This window comes from Sminthopsis crassicaudata, chromosome 1 (assembly GCF_048593235.1).
Source record: "Sminthopsis crassicaudata isolate SCR6 chromosome 1, ASM4859323v1, whole genome shotgun sequence".
Lineage (NCBI taxonomy): Eukaryota > Metazoa > Chordata > Mammalia > Dasyuromorphia > Dasyuridae > Sminthopsis > Sminthopsis crassicaudata.
This window is the reverse complement of record NC_133617.1, coordinates 137478211-137501325: the sequence shown is the minus strand read 5'-3', so window position 1 is coordinate 137501325 and position 23115 is coordinate 137478211. Positions and strand designations below refer to the sequence as shown.

Genomic DNA, 23115 nt, shown 5'->3' with positions numbered 1-23115 from the left:
ACCAGAGGAGAACTAGAGATCATTATTGATCACAAAATAGAAGATTTTGATTACATCAAACTAAAAAGTTTCTGTACAAACAATACTAATGCAAACAAGATTAGAAGGGAAGTAACAAATTGGGAAAATATTTTTTAAATTAAAGGTTCTGACAAAGGTCTCATTTCCAAAATATATAGAGAATTGATCCTAATTTATAAGAAATCAAACCATTCTCCAATTGATAAATGGTCAAAGGATATGAACAGACAATTCTCAGATGATGACATTGAAACTATATCCACTCATATGAAAGAGTGTTCCAAATCACTACTGATCAGAGAAATGCAAATTAAGACAACTCTGAGATACTACTACACACCTGTCAGATTGGCTAAGATGACAGGAAAAGATAATGATGAATGTTGGAGGGGATGTGGGAAAACTGGGACACTGATACATTGTTGGTAGAGTTGTTAAAAAATCCAGCCATTCTGGAGAGCAATTTGGAACTATGCCCAAAAAAGTTATCATACTGTGCATACTCTTTGACCCAGCATTGCTGTTATTGGGCTTATATCCCAAAGAAACACTAAAGAGCGGAAAGGGACCTGTATGTGCCAAAATGTTTGTGGCAGCCCTTTTTGTAGTGGCTAGAAACTGGAAGATGAATGGATGTCCATCAATTGGAGAATGGTTGGGTAAATTATGGTATATGCATGTTATGGAATATTATTGTTCTGTAAGAAATGACCAGCAAGAGGAATACAGAGAGACTTGGAGAGACTTACATCAACTGATGCTGAGTGAAATGAATAGAACCAGAAGATCGCTGTACACTTCAATGTTGTATGAAGATGTATTCTGATGGAAGTGGATATCTTCAACATAAAGAAGATCCAACTCACTTCCAGTTGATCAATGATGAACAGAAATAACTACACCCAGAGAAAGAACACTGGGAAGTGAATGTAAATTGTTAGCACTACTGTCTATCTATCCAGGTTACTTATACCTTTGGAATCTAATACTTAATGTGCAACAAGAAAATGGTATTTACACACATATATTGTATCTGGGTTATATTGTAACATATGTAAAATGTATGGGATTGCCTGTCATCGGGGGGAGGGAGTGAAGGGAGGGAGGGGATAATTTGGAAAAATGAATACAAGGGATAATATTATAAAAAAAATTATTCATGTATATATACTGTGGAAAAAAATTCTAAATAAAAAAAAAAGCTATTAGAAATAATTCAGAACTTTAGCAAAGTTGCAGGATACAAAATAAATCCACATAAATCCTCAGCATTTTTATACATTACCAACACAATCCAACAGCAAGAGACACAAAGAGAAATTCCATTCAAAATAACGGTCGATAATATCAAATATTTGGGAATATATCTACCAAAGAAAAGTCAGGAATTATATGAGCAAAATTACAAAACTTTTGCCACAAAAATAAAGTCAGATTTAAATAATTGGAAAGACATTAAGTGCTCTTGGATAGGCCAACCAAATATAATTAAGATGACAATATTCCCCAAACTAATCTATTTATTTAGTACTATACCAATCAGACTCCCAAGAAACTATTTTAATGACCTAGAAAAAATAACAACAGAATTCATTTGGAATAACAAAAGGTCGAGAATTTCAAGGGAAGTAATGAAAAAAAAATCAAATGAAGGTGGTCTAGCTGTACCTGATCTAGAACTATATTATAAAGCAGCAGTCACCAAAACCATTTGCTATTGGCTAAGAAATAGACCAGTCGATCAGTGGGGTAGGTTAGGTTCACAGGGCAAGATAGTGAATAAAAATAGCAATCTAGTGTTTGACAAACCCAGAGATCCCAACTTTTGGGATAAAAATTCATCATTTGACAAAAACTGCTGGGAAAACTGAAAATTAGTATGGCAGCAACTAGGCATGGACCCACATTTAACACTACATCCTAAGATAAGATCAAAATGGATCCAAGATTTAGGCATAAAGAACGAGCTCTTAAATAAATTAGAGGAACATAGGATAATTTACCTCTCAGACCTGTGGAGAAGGAAGGAATTTATGACTAGAGAAGAACTAGAGATCATTATTGATCACAAAATAGAAGATTTTGATTACATCAAACTAAAAAGTTTCTGTTCAAACAATACTAATGCAAACAAGATTAGAAGGGAAGTAACAAATTGGGAAAATATTTTTAAAATTAAAGGTTCTGACAAAGGTCTCATTTCCAAAATATATAGAGAATTGATCCTAATTTATAAGAAATCAAACCATTCTCCAGTTGATAAATGGTCAAAGGATATGAACAGACAATTTTCAGATGATGAAATTCAAACTATTTCCACTCATATGAAAGAGTGTTGCAAATCACTTCTGATCAGAGAAATGCATATTAAGACAACTCTGAGATACCAGTACACACCTGTCAGATTGGCTAAGATGACAGAAACAAATAATAATGAATGTTAGAGGGGATGTGGAAAAACTGGGACACTGATGCATTGTTGGTGGAGTTGTGAAAGAATCCAACCATTCTGGAGAGCAATCTGGAATTATTCCCAAAAAGTTATCAAACTGTGCATACCCTTTGATCCAGCAGTGCTACTACTGGGCTTATATCCCAAGGAAATACTAAAGAAGGGAAAGGGACCTGTTTGTGTCAAAATGTTTGTGGAAGCCTTTTTTGTAGTGGCTAGAAACTGGAAAATGAATGGATGCCCATCAATTGGAGAATGGTTGGGTAAACTATGGTATATGCATGTTATGGAATATTATTGTTCTGTAAGAAATGACCAACAGGAGGAATACAGAGAGGCTTGGAGAGACATCAGTTGATGCTGAGTGAAACGAGCAGAACTAGGAAATCATTATATACTTCAACAATGATACTGTATGAGGATGTATTCTGATAGAAGTGGATGTCTTCAACATAGAGAAGAGCTAATCCAATTCCAATTGATCAGTGATGGACAGAATCAGTTATACCCAGAAAAGGAAGACTGGGAAATGAGTGTAAACTGTTAGCATTTTTTGTTTTTCTCCTCAGATTGTTTTTACCTTCCGAATACAATTCTTCCTTTGCAACAACAACAACAACAAAATTCGGTTCTGCACATACATATTGTACCTAGGATATACTATAAGATATTTAATATATATGGATAGGGGAGGGAGTGGAGGGAAGGAGGGGAAAAATTCGGAACAGAAGGGGAGTACAAGGGATAATGTTGTAAAAAATTACCTATGCATATGTACTGTCAAAAAAAAGTTATAATTTTAAAAGTAATTTTAAAAAAAGTAAAAAAAAAAAAAAGAAAGAAAAATCTAATTTATACGTTCTTTGTATAGAACAAAGAACAAACATGTAAATGACATTATAGAATTGAGGGTCAACATGATTGGTTGGAAGTATGGTAATGGGGGTTAGCAATTCCCCCCCTCCCCTTTTTTTTTTCCATGAAACTAAGAAGTGCTTGTTGTATAAATCCGGGTGTGAGGGAAAAAAAATTATAATTATAAAATAAAAAAAAAATAATTAAAAAAAAAAAAAGAAAAAAATAAATCCGGGTGTGAGATTGCAGCTTAGACTTTTGGATGACAAGCCAGATATCCTTGAAGAATAGCTTATTGGAATAAAGATATGAAGCCCAACTTCCTTTCTTTCACATACTTTCTCAAGGTTGTGCCACATCATTCCTAGTAGTTAAATTCCTAAGGTGAGATAGTTTGAGAACAGGGCTACATCATTCCCAAGGTTAGGTGACCTGGGGGGTTTCTTGAAAAGAATTGGAATGTCTACAACTATTGAGTTTCTACTATAACAGAAATATATACTTATCTGATTAAGTCATGTCTTGTATAAGTCTGCTAAACATCCTCCTTAGTCTTTTGTTCCCTCCCCCCCCCAAAAAAAAGAAAAGAATTAACTTTTCCAAAACTGATCCCTTCCCTTCCCTTCCTCCCCCTTCCCCTCTCTTCCCAACCCCACTTCCACTTCTGTTCGGTGACAAGAGACATTTCTACAGTCGCTGACTGGGACAAATAGCTTCCATTTTGTGCATTTTTGACATTTTAGTTCTTTTTTGTATAAATCTGAAAATCACAGATTTAAGAAATGTCACTACCAACTGGATAATAAGCCTTAGAATCACAGAAGCTGGGAAGTATATTAGAGATTATTTATTCCAATCAGCATGTACTTCCTTTACAGCATTTCTGACAAAACAGTCACCTCTCCTCTTTTTGAAGCCCGACTTTAATTGGTAGGCAGATCACCCGGCTCAATACTTCTTCCCAGACAAAGCCTTAATGGCTCAGTACTACCATGGGTTTTGCGTCCTGGGGTCTGCTGTTCATTCTACATTGTCCAGTTTGTGCCCTTTTCCATTCAGCACTTCCTGTGCCTGAAGTCTTAATTTGGTTTTACTTCTCTCTCTTTTGTATGGAACTGACATTCTCCCTTATGGGAGAAACTTATTTCCTAGCACGTTTTTCTGGGACCAATGAACATATGAGGGTACATTAGGATATTGTTGCTGATATATGAGTTCAGTGAAATACATTGACTAAATTTAATATTTTCCAAGTGAAAAACTGAAGTCTGTTTATCTTAGTGTTTCCAGCACTGTTAGTGAAACTGTTCTGGACCAAAAGTCAAGGAATTCTTTCTGCTTTTAGAACTAAATAAGTGACCTTGGATAAGTTACTTTTTAAATCTGAGCTTATTTCCTCATCTATAGGTTGAAAGTATTAGAGTAATTGGCTTTTGAGGCCTTTTCTAGCTCTCTTGGTCTATGATTCTAATATCCCAAATCTGTAGACTATTACTAGATTACTAGTATGAATACTTTATTCTAACATAATTTTATGTGTTGCTCTCATATAGGAAATTTTGCTGTTTTATAAATTTGGTACCCCAAGTATTTTCATCTTTTTTTTAATCTTATACTTAATCTGTATTCTTTTTTTAAAAATCCCTTTCCTGGGGAATTAATTTAATCAGCATTTATTATTTGGAGACATTGACATTTTGTATGTATTCAGACTGTAAAATTGTTATATTAAGAATCTGATATAATTTGGAAGTAAATTATATGTAACTGTGTCCTTTTTTATTTCAGTATTAATATTATTTTTGGAAAAATTCTTTGATAAGAATGAGTGAGTTCTGGCTTATATCAGCTCCTGGGGAGAAAACCTGCCAACAAACATGGGAGAAACTACACGCAGCAACAACCAAAAGTAATAATCTCTCTGTTAATTCAAAGTTCAACATTCCTGACTTAAAGGTAATTGAATGAATGCATGCATGCATGCATGAACTAAATGCATTAATTTAAAATCTCTTTTAAAAAGTTAATTTTGAGCCAGATATAGGGGATTCAAACAGAAAAGACACATCCTACGATCATGGAGCTAATATTCTAATGGAGGAGGGAGAGGGAAGAGGTAACAGCTTATGCGGTATCAGCTTCAGAACAGATGGAGAGGCCCATAAGATGGAGTACACAGGTAGTAAGGTTTAATATTCCTCAATATGCAATGCCAAGTGCTTCATTTTCTGAAATATCCAGTATAGACATTTCAGTATTTTATTTCCTCATTATTAGCAAATCAGGAAAAGGCTAATAGTATTCAGTAGAGCTTTTCATAGAGAAAATATAGTTGCATTTTGGGGAATTAAAGCATACACCAGAATTTAATTCTCTGTTCAAACAGTTCTTGAAAGAATTTTCCTACTTTTTGGGGACATTATTAATATATATTTTACTTTTTAAAAAACACATTTCAATGGTGTTTAAGTAGGCATCATTGCTGCAAAATAACTGAAGCATTCTGAACTTATTTTTCTACTTGACATTTCATACTCTGACTTAAGTTCAGTTTTATATATAGTTGTCTGGGATCTAATTTCTCTGCTACAACTAATGTGCTTATGGATATGTGTTATAGTGTGCACATATATATAATTACTTATAACTACTATTCCTAGGAAGAAACCAGAAAGATATAGCTTTTGAAATCAAGCAGTATTTTTATTATTAACATCTTTCTTTAAAATTGAAGTGTAGAAGGATGAGATACTAGTGAAAACATTTGATTTATTTATAATTCTTTGATGTTTTGAAGTGAAAAATTGCATAGAATCATAGACTTAGAGTTAGCAGGCTCTCCAAGGCCCTTTAATTTATTCCCTAATTTAACATGTGAGGCAGTGAGGTCCATGGAAATTAAGTGATTTCTGTTGGATAACACGGGTTGTAAGCAACAAAGTTAAGACTTGAACCCAGCTCCTTTAAATTTAAATCTAGCAAACTTTTCACTGTCCATGATGCTCTTTCAAATTGCTGAGGAATACTTTCGAATATCATAGTACATTTAAAAATAGAACAACTTAAATAAATATGTTTTTGTTTTATGAAATAGAATATGTTTTGCTAAAATTGTGTTTTAGGACTTCATCTGTGTAATTATACCTTAATATTAAGTGGTAAAAACTGTTGTTAAATTGTAGCTAAATACAAAATTTCAGTTTTTCAAACATTGCTATAATTTGAGGTTCCAAATTTTTGTGCAATTTTATGATATCCACTGCTGATGTTTTTCATACATCTATGTTTTTCAATATTGCTCTCGGGAGACAATAATTAAGTGACTTTCAACAACAAACACTCCCCCATCTCCCATCTTCCCCTCCCCCCTACAGCGTAAGTGAGACAACTTTGATGAGAAGTAGAGGTCCTGGGATACAGATTCCATTTATCGTTTTGAAGTAATGTTTGCAGTATGCATTTAAGAAGAATGTAAAATGGTTTGACAGAGAATTGTCAGCTAAAATACAATGAACATGAGCAAGACTTTGGAATTGCTGTGAATCAGATATTTTCTAGTAAAGCAGTTTAGCTATAGATAGCTAGGAAACAACAAGCATTTAGTTAAATATTTACATGAATGAATGTTCAGGCACTGTGCTAAACCCTGGAGTTACAACAAAAAGGGTGACTATAGTTCCTGCCCTCAAGGATCTCTCATTCTAATGAGGGAGGCAACATTTACATGAGCAGAGATGTCCAAAGTAAGTCAGTTAGCATTTATGAAATACCAACTGTGTACCAGGCGCCACTGTGCCAAGTTCCAGAGCTGCAAAAGGCAATCGTTTCTGTCAGGCAGCTCAGTCTATCAAGGGAGGCAACATTCACATGACTCTGTACCCATAAGATATATACATGATTAATAAGAGATAATCAAAAAAAGAAAGTCATTGGCCTAAGAGACAAGGCATGAGCATTAAGGAGGATTGAGAAAACAGCCTTATACAAATTAGAAATTTAAATGAGATTTGACTGGAGACATGAAGCAAAGGAGAGAAGTGAGAGAGCTACTCAAGAAGGTCAGGTAATGAAGTACATCAATCCAGAAGAAGGAGCCAAGATCAAAGGAGTTAGTGTTGTAGGGTATCCCCAGTACTTAGCACAGTTCCTGTCACATAATAATTGCTGGATGTATATTTGTTGATTGGTTAATAGAAGTAGAATGAGACTCAAAATACTGCTTTTTTGTCTTTGTCTTTTAGGTTGGCACACTGGATGTTTTAGTGGGATTATCAGATGAATTGGCCAAACTGGATTCATTTGTGGAGGGGTATTTTTTTTTTTTTTTTAATATTATGGAATAGTGCTTATTTACAACTTTTAGCCATTTAAGTTTAACAGTAGTTAATGCTCATCTAGATCATTTTGGAAAATGGTTATTTTTTTAATGCTCAAATTAAAACAAAAGGCTTTATTTCACATGCATTTCTTTTAATTCTGAACTTCAGAATTATACTGCAACTTTAGGTAAACTAGGAATTATATAATAGTCTATTAACCTTACACACCTATTCTTTTATGAATTAACAGAAGAATTGTCTACAACTGCTGTGATTTTTGTCTTTCAGGATTAGCTATTCTTACAAGATATTGGGGGGGGGGAGTTAGTTTGATAGGCATTATTTAAAAATTCACATTATATACTGGTCTTAAACATAGTTATAGCCGCCAGTCAAGCAGCTTTTGTTTCCTAAGACAATGGCTAATCCTGTCATTCTGTTAACTTTCTGTGGTTATCCCTTTTTGAATGAGTAGAGTTAATGGGGTATCTTTTTCCAACTGCCATGACTTCTTCATCTAAAGAAAATATTCCCTTGTGGCACTAGGCTTCAAAAGATTTATCAACTAAGGCTCTTAATGATAAAATAAATAGTCCAGTAGCATATCTTATTCTTAAAGGCAAAAAAAAAAAAAAAAAAAAATCACCTAACAGGCCAGGTAGTAATGAAAATAACATTGATTTTTCCACTGATTTTCAGTTCTTACACTAATATCTTAAGAGCTATAAAATCTGAGGGATATTAATTCCTTTACCTGATTTATAGATCGTCTAGAGCAGGGCTTCTTAAAGTTTTTCCACTCACAACCCTGTTTTGCTTGAGAAATTCTTATGTGACTCCAGGAAAAAAATAGGTATACAAATCAGACATTTACAGATAATAAATCATTATTTTGCTACCCATTCAGTTAAGAGACTTCATATGGGGTCGCAAACCACAGTTTAAGGAGCTGGGCTCTAGATTAAGTACCATGCCTTACATAACTTTGCATGACACAGAACCTAAGAAGCAGTTTCTTATACCTGAATTCAATTCAGCTCACATTAAGTGATCAATAAAGTATTTCTGGAATTAATGGCTCACTTAATAACTTTTCTTCATTCTTCATGTTTAAAAACATTTCTTATTTTATTTTTAATTTATGGAATACAACATGCATTTCCAAAACATAGTAAAATGAAAAAAAGATGATTGCACATGAAATTTTGAATTTATTTTATACAACTTAATTTCCTTTAAAATCTATCATGAATTTGTTTTTAGGTTGTTTTTTTTTTTTTTTTTTTTTTTTTTAGCAATTGGAGTCAAGTGACTTGCTATACAGGGTTACACAATCAGGAAGTGTTAAGTATCTGAGGCTAGATTTGAACTTAGGGCTTGACTTCAGGGCTGGTGCTCTATCTACTACACCAATTAGCTGCCCCACTTTTTTCACTTTTAATCTATCATATCTTGCTGAAGCTATTTCCAGTGTATGCCTGGATTCATTCTTCATCTTAGTTCTTGTGATTATGTACTTTATTCAGTCTTGTGATCATTTAATATATGCAATGTTGATCTGTTTTATGGAGTTACAGAATTTTAGAGAAAGAAGAAATCTCAGAGATCACCTACTCCAACTTTTTTATTTATAGATAAGAGGAAATATCCTAAATTCATTTAAATTTTGCTTTATGATTCTTATTGACCATTGGTCTCAGTAGCTTTTGATGGATTAATCATTCAAAGAGGTTACGTAATTTATTGAAGACAGAACCAGAATTGGAAGTTTCTTCTGCTCAACAGTTCAGTATTCTTTCTACGAAATATATCTCTCCTATTAATTTCTACCTTCTTTACTTTTCAACTAATATCAGACATTGTTGCTAAAGTCAATTTTATTGACTTTATTGTTCAATTTTATGTACTTTTTTTTTTTTTTTGCTGAGGCAATTGGGGGTTAAGTGACTTGCCCAGGGTCACACAGCCAGGAAGTGTTAAGTGTCTGAGATCAGATTTGAACTCGGGTCCTCCTGACTTCAGGGATGGTGCTGTATCCATTGTACTACCTATCTACTTCATCTTTATGTATTCTTACAACTTTAGTTGAGGATTGCATTAGATCCAGCAATTTAATATTAAGAAAAATCAAAGCAAAAATCTTATGGTCCATAGAGTTTGTAGAAGGTAAGAACTAGATTACATATTATGTTGTCCATTATGGGCATTGCCATATTAAAAGAAGACATAATTATTCATGATTATATATTTTTATTATACAAGTTTATCATTTTAGGTCTTATTTATTTGTACTATCTCTATTTCTCTAAAATAATTTTTGCCTTATTTGTTTTTTCCTCACCAAGAGTTGTTAAGAAAGTGGCTCAATATATGGCTGATGTGCTAGAAGATAGCAGAGATAAAGTACAAGAAAATCTGTTGGCCAATGGAGGTAAGCCAAGTATTTTACACAGTCTTACTATTTCATAAATTAGATATGATTCATTACACTTAAAAAGTAAATGACAAAGTTAGCATGTAACATTTTGTACATACACCTTTGTGATGGGGCAGAATTGATTGTGAAAAGAATTTGGATGAATGGGCTCAATTATACACTTTGAAATATCGCAGAAAATGTTCTATATGAGTACTTTGCTTTTTTCCACAGTTCTATTTACTTACAACTTATTTAAAAGTAAAACTCAAATTGTGTTTGAAAGAGCAGAAAGACCTCTCACATGTTAAAAGTTACAGTAAGTCATCTGAGTCTACTGTAACTTTTAATTCAAAAAATGCAATACTACCTGTGTCTAAAAGTGTAAAAACCTTTCTTAGTCTGAGAGGACTTGCTTGCCACACTTTTAAGTTATACCAGGGAATCAGTTATATAACATAGGTAGACCATATTTGTCTCCATTGTATTTTAATATGTTAAACTCTTTTTTTTGGCTAGCAATAAGCCAGATTTACTCATTGAGCTGGAGTTTGCTGACCCCTGTGCCAGGTCATGGTGATACAAAAATGAAATATATCCTGCCCTCAGGATTTTGCAGTATAATAGGTGTTCTAATGCATTAAGATAAGGAATTATACTTAAAATCTGATATTCTCTAACTTTGTTCTTCATTGGTTGGATATTTAATGTATTAACAGATACTTTGACTAACTTGTCAGCTACTCTTAGGGATAGATGCATTTGTTAACAGAGAGGAAGTGAATAGATTTGGGAGGTGTATGGGGCAGGATGAATAACTCTGAAAGCTTATGGGAGTGGAATAGAGTGGACTGTCTACAGCTATTCTGGTTGATTAAGATAATTTGGTAGAAAGGCCACTTGTTAATCAGAGCCTATTTTTTAAAGATTATGTGATCAAGTATCTTGCTTACGATTCTACTTCATCTGTCTAGGGCTTATCCTAAAAAAGACTCATCATCAGATTAAAAAGGTTTTTTTGGGTTATTAATAAATAATTAATAGGGCCTTACGTAAATTGTAGAGGGCATATAATTAGTTTGTTCAAGGTTGGCATTCTGATTCCTACTTTTTTTTAAGTGTAGCCCTTAAACTTATATAGTAATTTATGCTAATGAACTTATGGTTTATGTTATAAGGCCCCTTTTCTCATTAAGATAATAAATATTAAGCTTAAAATTTCATTGTTGAATCTTTAGTAACTAAATTTAACTTATTCCTATATTTCAGTTGATTTGATTACATATATAACAAGGTTCCAATGGGATATGGCCAAATATCCAATCAAGCAGTCCTTGAAAAATATTTCTGAAATAATTGCCAAGGTAAGATCAGAGTTAAGATAGGACTTTAAAATTTTTTTTTTATTAGATAAATGACTAATTTTGATTCCATTTTGCAAAATTAATTTGCTCAGGCCACTGATTGAACTACTAAATAACATTACTTCATCACTTGAAAGTACATAAAAATATACTTTTCTTGTGTTTATTCAGGATATGTGATGTGTTCATTAAATATAATTTTTATTTTTATTGTAAATTAGTCAAATCATAAGAAAAAATGTTTAAAATACATGAACCTTTAAAGACTCCTGAAATTGTCTGAAGAACAAATGATTTCCCCAGAAATTTCAATGAGCAAGGTAGTTAAGTGCCAGTTCATTGTTTATCAAGTTGTAATGACCTGAACATTTTGACTTCAGTTAGGACCTAAAGTGCCTTATTATAATTGCCCTTCCTCCAATTAAATTCTGTTGTATGGGATACTGTTCAATTAAATGTTAATGAAAACAGAAATCAAGAAGAATTTTAACTCAAGGTCCTTTTTAGTATTTTAGTAAAAATGAACAGTTTGATGTTGTCTCTAAAATCTAGTTTCTTAAACTGTGGGCTGTGACTTTATATGGGCTCTTGTAACTGAATGTGGAGATTGTGAAATTATGATTTATTATCAGTAAACATTTGATTTGCAGGTCATATAAAAATTTTTGGTGAAAAGAGTTCATGAGTGGAAAAAGTTTAACTCCTGCTCTAAAATAGGTTGCTTACATGTTAATAATAGTAGCTAGCATTTCTTTAGTGCCTTTAGATTTGTCAGTACTTCATTGTAATTTATTTGATCTCACAACAACTCTGTGAAGCAGGTGCTGTTATTTTTTCCCATTGGGAAAGTTGAGGCTGGAAGGAGCTAAGTGTGCTTTCGAGACCCATATAGTTTCTGAAGCAGCTATTGAAATCAAGTTTTCTAATTCCAAGTTTGACATACTGTGACACACATTTATTTTTGTTGGATGTATATGATAAGCATTTTTCCAGTGCTGGTTTTTCAAATTATTGAAATGAAAGAATGGAATAAAACTGAATTTAAAATTTTTCATTTAAAAATGAAATTTTCATTAAATCGGAGGTAGAGGTGGAGCCGGTTTAGAGTAAGAATTTTTCTTTACACGAGACCACACTTGGCTTGAGGAAGCACTTTATAATACTGAAAGTAGATTCTTTCCTCTATAGTCAACTCTTTTTCTGTGTGAATTGTCTACTTTGTGAAATATTCATGTCAAAGTTGTCTCTGCCAAGCTGGCTTCTCCTTATCTTCTGTTTTGTCTCCCTTTTAACAAATTCCTGACTCCTGTTGCTATATATCTGGGTATGAAACAGATTTTATTGTCAGCTTGAGAAACAGTTAATTCAGGAGGTAAATAAATAAGCCATGCCAGAGAAAAATCTATAGAATGAATTTGAAAATGAAATAGAAAATGGAATGGGAGGGATTTTTTTTTTTTAATGGGCCAAATTTCTCTTTGGTTATCATACTATAGTATTTTCTTAAGATGGGAAAATTTGTTTAATTGAAAAAATAAAAAAGAAATAGTAATAACAAGGAGAATAATACTTTATGAAGCAAATTTTGGTAGACTTGAACCAACTTTTGGGATTAGGATCAGTTTTATCTTAGTGCTTTTGAAGCATTAAATCTATTTACAACTTATAGTGGTATTGAACATTTTTCTTTTTCTTACATAGAAAGTCATAGAGACATATCCTTTCTATGAATGCTGAACCCAGTGGGTCATTGGAAGCAAAAGCATAACCTTTCTGTGTTGGAGCCAAGACATTTAGGCATTTCAGAAGCCAGCAGTTACTGACAAAAAGAAAAAAGATGACTCACAATTCACTTAGTCTTAATAACTTGTCATAATTGACAGGTTTATGTCTGATAAGGATAGAATGATTCTAATATTGCCTACCTCATTTTACAGATAGGAAAGTGAGACATATAGATATGTAATTTATTTTATAATGTATCTCTTACTGACTAGTTTTGAAAATGCGGTTCTATTGTTTGATTCCCCCCCCCCCCCCCCCTTCTATCTGGTTTAAGTGACTAAAGCACATTTAGTCCTTTGCTAAAATTGTATTATGGAATGATGTCACATGATCAGTGAGTCAGATCTTTGGTGGTCAGATGAATTGTCTGCTTATGTTATTTTTCCTCCCATGATTTTGGATTCGGTCTGGGACAAATTTATCATTTCTGTGACATTTGGAAATGGCACTTAACTATATATCCTCAATTTCATTGAGCCTATGTTCTAACATAATTTGATGCAGTACTAATATAGAATTATGACCGAATTTTTCTAATAATTTATTTTGGAAACATGTAGCCTTTTACTAATTTTCAGTTAACTAATGTTCAAAATATCATGAAATAAAATGTGTTTTTTGTTGATGGAATAAAAGCATCACAGTATTTTGGTTTAATAGGAAATGGAATGTCTGGCTTCAAATTCTTTAATGGTATGTAAGTGTAGAAATAAGAAATTTGCTGATATAATTTCAACTTTTTTTTTTTTTTTTTTTTTTGCTTTTTTCTTTTTGAAAGGGAGTAAATCAAATTGATAATGACTTGAAAGCCCGAGCATCTGCATATAATAATCTGAAAGGCAGTCTTCAGAATTTGGAAAGAAAAAATGCGTAAGCCTCCCTATTCTTTATTTGAATATAAACAGTTGGTGGAGTATTATAGAGAGTTTTGAAATAGACATGGTCACTCGCTAGTAAGCTCAGTTTTCATATTTCCGTGAGCAAAATGGCCTTATTTTAACTAATATAGAAAACTCATTAAGAAAATTTTATAGAATTCAGAAAAGCTAAAAGATATGAGAATAAGATTTATGGTGCTTGTTTAATAAATAATATCATTAAAGTCAGGAATGCAAAGATTTTATAGGCAAACTTTGTGCAGTTATTCTGAAATCTTAATGTCCCTACTGAATTTTAATAAATAACATATTTTAAATATATAAAGCATATTATTTGCTGCTTAAATGACTTCTGCAGAATGATTTCTTGTAAAATGAGAAATTGCTGGATGCAGTATTTCATGTCAATAATACTTGTCACTTTCAATCAGTTCAGGCATTTTGAGCTTCAATGGGCTAAGGAGGTCTGTCTCTGCCTTAAGTTCAGCATTGACATGGTGATCCCCCAAGAAAAGGGGGTCACCAGGTTGCCTTTTTTTGGTGGTGTTCAATCATTTCAGTCAAGTCTGATTCTTTGGAACCCTCTTTTAGAGTTTTCTTGGCAAAGATATTGGAATGGTTTGTCATTTCCTTCTCTAGCTCATTTTACAGATGAGGAAACTGAGGTAAACAGGGTAAAGTTATTTGTCCAGTGTCAATTATAAGTTTCTGAGACCAGATTTCAACTCAGGAAGATAAGTTTTCCTAATTTCAAATCCCGTGCTCTATCTACTTCACCATGTAGCTGTTCACCAGGTTTCCTAAGGGAGGACAAATTAGCCTTGATTAGAAATGAAATCCATCAAAACTCCATGCTGATGGAAGGAGATAAGCTTTCTAGTAGCTCATGTGTTTTCAGACCCAATCTTTAAAAAAAAAATAATAAAGTAAGAAATTTTTACAAATGAAGATTTTTGCAGTGAAATAAGTTTGTATTTTTAACCTTTGTTTATTTGTGTGTGCTATGTAATTATTATCTTTGAGACTTGGTAGACTTAAGTTACATGAATAAGTATAGCAAATAATGTGGTTAATATTAAGATAAGGAAAGCTCAGGAAATCTTTTATAGTGAAAAGCCATAACTGAAAGATGTGAATTCAAGAATAATTTGAAAAGGGACATGATTGTTTATTACATTGAAAGGCTAAGATACAATAGTAGATATTATTAGATTTACTTTAGAGCAAGTATTCCTAGCTTGGGATTTGTAAACTTGTAAAAAATATTACATGGTGGTGCAATGGACAGGACATCTGCTCTAGCTTCATATACTTAATACTTAACTATCTGGCTGATGCTGGGCATGTCACTTAACCCCAATTACCTTACCAAAGGAAAAAAAAAAGGGAAAAATGACAATAACTGCAATTAAGTATACTTGGTTTCTGCTGTAGTACTATATATACATTTTATTTTATGCATTTAGAAACCTTATTCTGAGAAGTCCATAGGCTTTACAGACCACCTAAAGGTCTGTGAACCTTTACTTTAGAAGGAGAAAAATGTTGTAAATATTTGCTTTGGGTATGTATTATATGATTTGGTGGAATGAAGTATTGTAAAAATAAATTGAAGTTACTGATGTTTTAATTTGAAGCACCTTGTCAATCAAGAAAGAGAATACCTTGTATTAACATAGAGGAAAGGGTAAAATAATGAAGGATAAAATTGAGGAATGTTGAATAAGAAAAGTTTCAGTCTTGGTTGTCACTAAGTGTTCTTTATTAAAATAGTATTTATGACATTCATAGAATGATATTATTATCCATAATATCAGTAAATGATATAAACAATGTTCTTTTCTGATTTCTGTTCATTTTATATGTTCATGTTTCCAAATTTAATGGGTCATTTCTTCTTCCCTCCCTTTTTCCATCTTCCCTTTCTTCTACAGCGGAAGTTTATTAACGAGAAGCCTTGCAGAAATTGTAAAGAAAGATGACTTTGTTCTTGATTCAGAGTATCTCATCACGTTGTTGGTGGTAGTTCCAAAGTATGTGCTCATAATTCTTAAAATGCAAGAAAAAAAATTCCATTTTTTCCTGTATTTTAGTTTGAAATTGTTGGATTGCTTAGTCTCTGAAACTAAATTTAAAATTTTTGATTCTTCCATATTATCCACTACAGGAGGATTTATGATGGAAACACCAGTTATAAATTGAAATAGTCTATTTATATACATAACTTTAAATGTATATTTTTAGAATTATTGAAGAATTTGTTTAGATTTTTAAATTCTCATCACATTTTCAAGGAAAGTAATTTTATTGTTTTCTAAGAAATCTTGAAATTAGGCTGTTTTGGGAATCTAAAATTAAGGTCTTAAGAAGTTTCCTTTCAGCCTGTGATACCTGTTAAACTAATGTTTAGTTGAAGTCTAAATGATCCTGCCTTCAACACTTAGTTGTTTTCTCAAGAAAAGCTGTATTTTATCCTATGGTCTTCCAAAAATGAGATCCTTAGTGTTCAGAAGAAGGGACTGCCAAGTAGTAAGTTTCCTGTCTTTCTGCCTCATATTATATCTAGTGAGGGGGAACTTCCCAGCAATACAGCTGATTGAGAAGGAATGTAGAGTGATGGTAACCTCAATGAGCTCACTTGCCCTTTCTGCTGCTTGGATTGGAAGTAGTTTTATTTTTATTCAGGGAAATTAGCTACAGAATTCAGCATCAATTTATGGAAATAAAATTTTGATTTTTTTGAAATTGGAAGATCAGACTTGTTAATTTTTTTTTTTTTTAATCAGAGCCACACTAGTGCTAGTTAAGGTCTTATATATGTTTATCTGCATATGTATCATATGTGTATAATAGAGTTAAAGGTGGTATCTGTGATTTCATCTGAAAAGGTGCCCTCTAATGTGGGTAAATACCTTCTCTGTAATTGAGAGCCCAAGAGAGTTTCCCAGACAACTGAGAAGTTCAGTGACTTGTCCATGGTCTCACAGCCAGGATGTGATGGGACTTGAACCCAGGTGTTTCTGCTGTGAGGTCATGGCTATCCAGAGTGCCATACTGCTTCTTATATATGGTGTGTAATGTATAAAAATAACTATGTTTTATGGCAAAAGCATTTGTACCTTAATTTTGCTTTATAAATAAATGATTTGTTTAGCTGAATTATTAAATCATTCAATTTTGCCATTAAACATGTTTGAAGGCTAGGAGACATGTTTGGCTTTTTGATAGATAGCTTGTTAGAGTCTTTAATTAAAAACAGACTTCAAAGGCACCTTGCTTGGAAATTTAGTTTATACTTATAACTCTCTTGAGGGTCAGAAATACAGTCAGTCTCTATGACCTATGGAGAAAATTGAACAATATTCTATGGGGTTAAGTCTTTTTTTCCACTTAATCTATGTAACTTTGATGTTCCTTGCTTTAAATAGCTATAGTTTTTTCTAGTCCTCCAAAAGACAATTGAAAGAAAATGATATTATAGACATATAGTTACTTTACTTTAAATGAAGCACAGTTAGAAATAAGATTAATAATCAAAAAATATACTTTCCATCATATTTTATAAACTTAGATTTATGATCTGCTTTTGAAACATGAAATAAAGGAGTGCAGTCTCATCCTATAGGCTTTTGAAGTTCACTTTTGCTAGAAAAGTTGAAGACTTTAATTAGTAAAGTAGGTTTTGGATATTGGGGAACACAAATGTTCTTTAAATCTCTGAGAATCTTTTAGACATTCATAATTAGTTACTTTATAGATTTATTTTAAAATAAAAATTTTTACTCTTTTCCCAACACTTGTTGCATGCTTTTTTTTTTTTTTTTTTTTTTTTTTTTTAATAGGTTAAACCATAATGACTGGGTTAAACAATATGAAACACTGGCTGAGATGGTAGTTCCAAGGTCTAGCAAGTAAGTTCTTATTGCATTGCTTTTTAAGGATTCTTGATTTTGTGAGTATAATTATAATCTAGCTCTCAGCTGATGGATTTAGAGAAATATGAAAAGACTTGGATTTATGAAGGAAGATACTATCCACCTTCAAATACTATTCACAACAGAGTACAACTGGAAATAAACATAGTACTATTTTATATATACCTATATGAATGTATATGTATATATGATTGTAGATATTTATGTATAGGTATATATATATGAATGAAAGAGTGTGTGGGTATAGGTATGGGTGTGTGGGTATGTTGGTGTTGTTGTTTCTTCCAATATTTTCTCCTTAACCTGGGAGTTTTGAAACTTGGATATGACATTTCTGTAAGAAATGTCCTCCTGGGGAAAAATTATATTGAATTTTTTCTGTTTCAACTTTGCCTTATTTTAAAATTTCAGGGTAGTTTTCCTTGATAATTTTTTGTAATATTGTATGAAGAATCTTTTTTTTTTAAATCATAATTTTCAGGCAGCCTTGACTATTCTCATATTATTTCTCCTCAGTCTGTTCTCCAGATCAGATGAGATGTTTCTATTTTTTCATTCTTTTGATATTGTTTCATTATTTCTTTATATCTTAGAATGTTATTAGCTTCCCTTTGTCCAATTCTAGTTTTCAGGTTTTTGGTTCCCTATTTTAAGTTGGTTGACTTCTTTTCATTGTATTCTTGATTCTTGGATTGTTTTCATTTTTTTATCCTGATTGTTTCTCAATCTCTCTAATTTGATTTTAAAATCCTTTTTAAATTCTTAGAAATCTTTAGTACCATTTGACATTTCTCATTGAAAAAAGGAGAGACTTTTTTTTTTTTTAAACTCCATTATCTTCTTTTGAATATGAACTGTGATCTCTCTCCCTGTAGTAGCCATCTGTGGTTGGGTTTTACATAATAAAATGACTTGGACTAAATTACCTCCACTGTTCCTTTCACTTCTATTTCCAAAAGCTAAGCCTTATAAACAAAAGGGGCAGCACAGTAAAAACAAATGTGATTTCTCTGTTGTAAGCTGGAGTCCTGAGCTCATAACTGAAATTCATTGTCTTAGCTGATTTTTTTTCTCCTTTTAGAGTTCTTTCAGAGGACCAAGATAGTTACCTGTGCAATGTTACCTTGTTTAGAAAGGCAGTGGATGACTTCAGACACAAAGCCAGAGAGAACAAGTAAGAACATTTCTTTCAGTACTATTTAATCTGTTACAGTATTTCTGCACATCATGGATTGTTCTTTTCTTTTTCCAATTTCAGATTCATTGTCCGTGATTTTCAGTATAATGAAGAAGAAATGAAAGCAGACAAAGAGGAGATGACCAGACTCTCTACTGATAAGAAAAAGCAGTTTGTATGTGAATTTTATGATTAAGCATGAGGAAAACTTATATTATGATGTTATGATTTGACCTAAAGAGAAACCAAAACTTATTTTTTTTTGGCTTAAGATGTTCTTTGTGCATTTTTTTTAGCATATGATTTACTGAAAAGATTAACCAAAATGAAGTATATTTAGACATTTAGTATAGAATAGAGGAAAAAAATAGTAAATTTGAAGGTCAAGCAAGATAGGCTTAGATCCTACCTTGATATATTGCATGCCACTGTGGAGAAGTCAATTAACATTTTCTCATTTGTAAAATGAGAGTAATACATTTGGACTTGCCTCACAGAATAGTTTATGAGGAACAATGAGATAATGAATTTTAAACCATTTTGTAAATCTTAAAATAGTGCTGTATTTACTTAAAAAAAATATTCTCATTTTTTCAGTGGGGTTCAACTAGAATTTGGGTACAACTCTCTTGCTTTTACTTTTTATATTTAATGTTTTATTATGTATTGTCATAAAATGGAGAAAATAACTGTAGTAATAAGCAAGTTAGGAAGAAAAGAAGAATTGGTAGGAAAGACAGTGAATTCAGTTTTATACATGCTAAGTTTAAGTCTTTAAGATATCCAGTTTGAGATTTCCAGTAAGCTGTTGGAGATGTGTAACTGGAGGTCAAGAAAGATATTAGGATTGAATAAATAGGTGAGTATCTTCTGTGTAGAGATGATGTTTGAACCCATGAGATCTGGCAAGATCACCAAGTAAAAAGTGTGGAGGAAGATAGGACAGAGCTTTAGGACAGACACTATCCAAGGATAGTGATTGCAGCCTGGCTCAAGATCTAGCAGTGGAAGACTGAGAAAGGAGTGTTCAAACAGGTAGGAAGAAATCTAAGAGAGAGCAGTATCATGAAAACTGAGAGGGAAGAGAAACTCAAGGAGAAAGGGGTGTTTTAAAGTGATGGAGGCTGCAGAGGGGTCAAGTCAGTAAGGATTTATTAAGCACCCTACTGCATTCTAGGTGCTGTGCCAAGTTCTGGAAACACAAATAAAGCAGAAAAAAAGACAATTCATGTTCTCAAAGATCTTATATTCTACTAGAAATAACACACAATAAATGAAGGACTTCAGAATTGGAACTGGGAGAAGAATGAAGACGTGGATAACCTTAAAACAAAGGTTTTGGGTGGAGTTGTTGGATTAAAAGAGGCAGCAAGAGTGGAGTGTGCTTCCAGTGTGGGAAAGCTGTAGGATTATAGAGAAAGAATTTCCATGTTGACCCTAGAAGTAATCAGGAAGGATGACAATTGAGAAAAGGTACTAAAGTTGGTGATTAAGAGATTATTAGTAACTTTAAAAAGAACACTTTTAATTGAATGATGAGATTAGAAGCCAGACTGTAGAGAATTGAGAGTAAGAGGAAAGTGGAGGTACCAGTTATGTAGTTGGCATCCTCATTGTATTTATTCATGAAAGGAAAGAGATCTTAGCCAGTAATCAGCAGAGATTGGATGGAGATTTTTTTTTAAAGATGAAGAAAGCATTAGCTTATTTGTAAGTAGCAGAGAAACAGCCAGTAGATAGGGAAACATTAAAGATTAGTGAGGAATGATAAGAGGAGCAATCTGTTGGACAAATTGAAATGGAATAAGATCTCTTGGGTATGTACAAGTGTTTGCCCATTTGCATAGAGAATGGATGGGTATTGGATGGGTGAAGGAGGAGATAATGGAAGTCATCCTAGTGATGTGAAATGAGTAAGGGAATAAAATGATGCTCCTATTAAATGGTCTTATTTTAAATTTTTTCAATAAAATATGAGGGAAGATTCTCTGCTGATGGGAGTGATGGGAGTGGAGGCCGTAGGAAGTTTGAGGTGTGCAAAAGCTGCTGTGGTGACTAGAGAGTTGTGACTAGATTGCTTTGCTGCAGCGAGAGTCTAGTTGAGATGTTTGTATCATAAAATTTGTAGTGTCAATACATAAATAGAAGCAAAGATTGTAAACAGTTTTCCATGTAGATATAGTAGTTATAAATGTTGAATGGTTACAGAAGACATTTGACAGAATAGCAGTCTGATACTCAGTAAAGGTATGTAGGAAGAGATGAAAATACAATTAATATTCTTTAATCTTTCCTCTCAACATTAAATGCTCCAAAATTTTCTAGGGACCACATCCTTACATCCCTCATAACTCTTTTTCCTCTTTCCTTTTCCTTTTCACAAAGGCATACTTGGCATACATATCAAATAAAACTTTTCCAGGTGAGACTTAGCTTTATTAGTTAATGGTACTATAGCTCAACACATACAGAAGCCACCGCCAGGAACCCCAGTGGAAAGCTGGTAATTTAGATCTTCCTTGAATCTGATTGGACATGAGTTCACACTGAGTAAATGGAGAACTTCTGCTTTAATTTGTTCTTTCAGCAGAGTGATTGAAATTAGAGCTAGTTCTACCTCCTAAATGGTGGAAAATAAAGAAGTGTTGACAGCCTGTGCCCTGATCATTAAGCTTCCAAATTCTGTACAGGGCCAGATTGATGATATCCTTTCTGATAAAGTAGTGCCTCTGGGTATAGTTATTGGCAGCATCTTCCATGTTCAAGGTGGTGATAGGTTTCAGCATGAAATTCATTAATGGCAGTTGGTTCCTGATCTGCTGACATGGTCCTGGGGACATGCTTGTCAGTGCGCATTTCACTGAAGGGTTTGAAGGAAGTGCCCTGGTCTGTCCAAAGCAGTCAGAGATGCATTCATGCATTATGAAGGGACACTAGGGTTTGCTGGGTTAAGAAGCAGCTTGGCAACATTATTGCATAATAAATGGTGAAAAGGATAGTTTCAGCCAGGCATGGGTGGCACACACCTGTAATCCTAGCTCCTGGTGAAGCTGAGGCTGGCAGATCAGTAGGCTGGGCCAACCAGGTGTTTAGCCAGGCTATAGAATGGTGAGCCCTAAAGAGGGGGGTACACACTAGGTTTCCTGAGGAACTAACTGGATTAGTTTGGAAATTTGAACAGGTCAGAATTCATGTGCCAATACCATAGTAGTATTAGGTCCATGAGTAGACCCTCTATTTCCAGCCTGAGTGACATGAGAAAGCCCAACTTTTTTAAAGGGTAGTTTTAGACAACTCTAGAAAGATTTGTTTAAATTAATGCAGAGCGAAGTGAGCAGAACTAGAACAATTTATATGGTATGTTCCAAAAGTCTTAGTAAAGCTTTAAGCAATTTGAGTTTCAGCTGATTAAAGCTGCACTAAGACTGGCACATTCTGCATAGATCAACTTTGCAAAGAAGCACAGTTTTGAGAGAGTTAAGAAAAACCCTGATCTATGGACTGGCCAACTACAATTCTAGAGGATAGAAGACATAATAGTTACTCCCTGACAGAGAAGTGACAGATTTGAGCAGAATGAGATGACATTTTGGAGCATGATAAAGATACAAATTTCTTGTGCTTGCTTATGCTTATTTATTACAAAGATCGTTTTTTTTTTTTCCATTGGGGAGAATTTGGGAAAGGGAGGTGTTGGCGAGAGGGAAGCTAATGATAAGAGTTGCCCAAAAAAAGGGCCATTGAAGCAATTTTTAAAATTCACAAAAGGGACCAGAAAGAAGTTCAGAAAGAAATAGATGAGTAAGAAAGCTTTGTAACATGTTCAGTAGAGAAGAGTGACGGATAATGAAGAAAGAGAGAAGAGGGGCTCTTGGTAGTTGGCTATACTTTTTCCATTGACAGGTGAGAGAAG

At 33.2% G+C, this 23115-nt stretch overlaps 1 protein-coding gene across 2 annotated transcripts in view; it reads left to right on the top strand.

The window, feature by feature from the left end:
• Positions 1–23115, top strand: part of ATP6V1C1 (ATPase H+ transporting V1 subunit C1) — a 52368-nt gene that overhangs the window by 19421 nt on the left and 9832 nt on the right. Inside the window, exons 2-10 of one of the 2 annotated variants that reach the window (XM_074267687.1) lie at positions 5117–5284; positions 7570–7637; positions 9993–10078; positions 11333–11427; positions 13991–14082; positions 16025–16123; positions 17933–18001; positions 19107–19199; positions 19284–19377. In XM_074267687.1, coding sequence (XP_074123788.1) covers positions 5153–5284; positions 7570–7637; positions 9993–10078; positions 11333–11427; positions 13991–14082; positions 16025–16123; positions 17933–18001; positions 19107–19199; positions 19284–19377 — 828 coding nt within the window. In that variant the 5' untranslated portion in view covers positions 5117–5152. Of the gene's footprint in view, positions 1–5116; positions 5285–7569; positions 7671–9909; positions 10079–11332; positions 11428–13990; positions 14083–16024; positions 16124–17932; positions 18002–19106; positions 19200–19283; positions 19378–23115 lie in introns of those variants that run through there. The other variant, XM_074267696.1, reaches the window with a different exon arrangement.